At 46.1% G+C, this 3,797-nt stretch overlaps 1 protein-coding gene across 1 annotated transcript; it reads left to right on the top strand.

The window, feature by feature from the left end:
• Window positions 1-205: 205 nt before the first annotated feature.
• Window positions 206-2,373, top strand: LOC112340621 (pentatricopeptide repeat-containing protein At2g35030, mitochondrial-like). The gene is made up of 2 exons (XM_024659422.1): window positions 206-352; window positions 412-2,373. Exon 2 carries the CDS (start codon window positions 1,203-1,205, stop codon window positions 1,917-1,919), a length of 717 nt encoding a protein of 238 aa, XP_024515190.1. The 5' UTR covers window positions 206-352; window positions 412-1,202; the 3' UTR covers window positions 1,920-2,373.
• The last annotated feature ends 1,424 nt before the right edge of the window (window positions 2,374-3,797 follow it).

Raw genomic sequence — 3,797 nt, 5'->3', positions numbered from 1 at the left:
TGGGAATCAAGGAGGAATTTCAAAAGTTGCTGGCTGCCAACTTTATCTTCCTTATCCAGACAGCAAGTGAGTAACATGGTTCCAGTCATCAAGCCAAATGGGAAGATCAAGATCTGTGTGGATTTCTGCAGTCTCAATGATGCCACATTCAAAGACTGGTTTTAGACATCATTTCTCAAGGAGATTATTGATGAGATTCTTACTACTCCTTCGTAGATGGTTTCTTTGGCTACAATCACATTTTCATTCATCTACCAAATCAGGAGAAGATAGCTTTCTGAACACTATGGGGCATTTACACCTACAACATCCTTCCATTTGGCTTGTGCAACCTATGAGCTACTTTCTAGAGGTTCATCACTTTTGCTTTTCATACTCTCATTGGTGTCTGTTTGCCGGTTTATGTTGAAGACTTGTGCTCAGCTTCTACCATTTTTGGAGATAAAGACTCGTGATTTTTGCTTGCTGGGAGGAACACTTTACCAGAGAACAACTCATGGTCCACTAGTGTACTGCTTGATAGAGGCTGAGGTTCCAAAAACGCTTGAAGCCTTTCATTCTTATAGTGGTCATTTTGTGGGATCAACAATGGGCAAACCATTCTTTATAGTGGTTTCTACTGGCCTACAATCTTCAAAGACATGAAGATGCACATCTTGCCAACAGTTTAAATCATATTCAGGAGGCCACGAGGTTCTTTTTCGTTTTAATGCAAGGCCGGGATATTGTTTCCTGGAATGCTATCTTTTCTGCATATGCGCACAATGGGTATCTGGAAGATGCCAAACAAATTTTTGATTTCATGCCAAAGTGGAACCTCTTGTCATGGACTGCCATGGTTGCAGTATATCCACAGCTAGGATTCTTTAATCACGCAAGGCGAATACTGGAAACTATGCCAGAACAAGATCTCATTTCGTCGACGGCCATGATTTCTGCTTATGCCCAAAACGGACACGTGGCAGAAGTGAAGCGGCTGTTTTACGAGGACATTCCGCAGCATAATCTTGTATCGTGGAATGCCATGGTCGCGACGTGTAGCTGGAATGTCCGGGAGGCAAAAGAGGTATTTGATTCCGCCCCGGAAAGGGACACGGTGACGTGGAACGCTATGCTTTTGGCCTATGCCCATTGCGGGCATCTTCAGGACACGGTGGACGTTTTTTGCCATGCCACAGTGAAACGTGGTTTCGTGGAACGCCATGTTGGATTCTTACGTGGAAAACCACGAGTGGATGGAAGCAAAAGCTTTGTTTGAGAAAATGCCCAAGTGGAACATTGTATCATGGACGTCTATGCTATCGATATGTGCCGCAAATGGGCATATTGACGATGCTAAGGCAGTCTTTGACACAATGCCAGAAAGAAACATTATCTCTTGGAACACCATGCTAGGTGCATTTGTGCAGAAACAATGCTTAGAATATGCCAAGAGCTTCTTTGACTCAATGCCAGAGCATGATGCTGTATCTTGGAACATTATTGTAGCCGCATATGCTGAAAAAGGGCATCTTGAACAGAAGCTAGCAATGGATATGCCACAGAGAACCTTGGCATCCTCAAACGCGTTGCTGTGTGGATATTCCCAAATCGGGCATATGGAGGAGGCTTGGCAAGCCTTCCATACCGTGCTCGAGTGTGATGTAGTGACGTGGACAGCCATGCTGGCGGCATATGCTCAGAATGGGAACCTCGGGCTGAGCAGGAGGATCTTTGACGCGATGCCCGCCAGGAATGTGGTGATGTGGAGCGCCCTGATTGCTGGCTACGCCCAGAACGGGCAGCCCAGGACCGCGCTGGAGCTCTTTCACGTGTCTGTGCTTTACGAGATGCCAGCTGGAACTCACTTCATCTCGATCATGCTGTCGTCCAGCCATGCTGGCAAGCTTGACGCTTGCCGGGCATCCTCGTGGCCATGACACTGGACTATGACATGAGGCCGGAAAGCCAGCACTACTCGTGCATGGTGGATGTGTTAAGCAGGGCGGGCCATTTGGAAGATGCCAAGGACTTGATTGTGAATATGCCCTATTTGCCCCATGCAGCATATTGGAGGAGCCTGCTAGGCGCTTGCAGCAGGAGCGGCGATGGGAATGGTGCTGCCGCTGCCAAGAGCGTGCTCGATCTGGAATGTAGGGATGGAGCAGGATACATGCTTCTGGCCAATGCCTACAGCACTATCATTCGATCTCAATAAAAGAAGAAAACTAATTTGATATTGCAAGCAAATTTGTACAAAACTGAAAGATAGTTCTTTAAGGAACTTCTTACTGATGCCAATGGAAAGTAAACCTTCTAACTACTAAAGCATATTCGTGCTTACAAGTAAAATCATTGCTCCATATTAATCTTCAATTGTAATGAAATAAAAAATACAAAACACTTTAAACCTAGTTTATTATTCAGGCACTCACATTAGTGGAGGTGAGGGGCACCTTTGATTGTCCCTGAGGAGTGCTTGGATTTAGGATTTCGGTTTAGATCTAGCTTTTGCATCGTCTAACCGTTGGAGTATTTCTCAAAAACTAAGAAATATTAACCAATCACTCCATTTGTGAATCAACTATAGCTCCTGGGAGATTTTATTGGAGATAAATCGCCTGGACTAGGTTGTGTGGTGGAGCAGACTTGCCAGTGTAATCTTGCTACTGGGCTATAGATCCTTGTGTTGATTATCCAACGCGCTCATGCTCCTCACCCTCACATTGTTGCCACATACATCAATTGTCATCTCTCTCTTACATTGTGTTCCCAATTATCTTCTCAATAAGTCCATTCTTATGGGCATTGTCTAGTCTTGGATTTGCGAGCAGTGGCAAGGACTACATAAAAGATATGAATATCAACACAAATGTGCAGTGAATTGTGGTGGTGGTGTCTTATAATTCTTGAATGTCGAAAAAGACCATCAATCTTCAATCAATATGGTATAATTAAAAGTTATATGTGAGGAAATACACACCTAGAAATGGGAATTTTAACCTTGAATACAAGGTGGATTTGCCCCCTACCATGGTGTGATTCGGGGCTTCACTCTCAATGTTGGGTATATGCAAAACGACGTAGGGTTGGGCACTAATCAAGGTCTTTGTTTTCTAGGGTTGGCACGCAAATAAAATAAGCCTCCTAACCGTCGGATTGCACACTTAAATCAACGGTTGCATCCATATAGTTACATGTCAGTCTACGTGGCATAAATGATAGGGTCGAGCGCGGCGCGATCGCTATAGCTGGTACCTTTAATCGGACCAGGGCATTATATTTTGCATCCCGTGGCATTATATTTCCTGGAGATCGAAGGCGGGTCAAGGATCCCTGAATCATAAGGAGCATCCGGGGCGGATATAGTCCGGGTGGTACAAGTGCTTACACGGCATCTGGCGGACATCGGTGCCGAGTCGAGGGCCAGGTGCTCATTGTAAGCTCCTGAGTTTGGACTTCCCGGGAGGTCACCCAGCCCAGTACTATTCAAACCCAAGGACGCTTAACCCCAAATATCCCAAGACCCTTAACCGATTGGAAAAGGGGGTGCACTCTTATTCATGGGCCCTTTCCCTCTATATTTGAACCCTATGGACCGTCTCTCAAGTCGTTCTCTTTGGTTGCTTACAATCCACCACGCTTCCCTGCAAGTTCACGCCCTCGTGAACGGAAGCTAAGAGCCGCAGCTCTCCCGAGAGCCCCGCTCTCTTGACACCCTACCCCTCGGGTCGAGCCCAGCGGGAGCAAACTGGACCAGCCAGATGTCAATCAACATGTGGTGGGATTCCCCTAGCCAACCAACAGAGTCGGATTCC

Source organism: Selaginella moellendorffii, unplaced genomic scaffold (genome assembly GCF_000143415.4).
Source record: "Selaginella moellendorffii unplaced genomic scaffold, v1.0 SELMOscaffold_68, whole genome shotgun sequence".
Lineage (NCBI taxonomy): Eukaryota > Viridiplantae > Streptophyta > Lycopodiopsida > Selaginellales > Selaginellaceae > Selaginella > Selaginella moellendorffii.
Note: the sequence above shows the minus strand (reverse complement) of the source record. Positions and strands in the feature narration are given on the sequence as shown.

What these genes read in the sequence shown, in the direction of transcription:
- LOC112340621 (XM_024659422.1), top strand. Translation starts at nt 1,203, where the DNA reads ATGTTGGATTCTTACGTGGAAAACCACGAGTGGATGGAAGCAAAAGCT.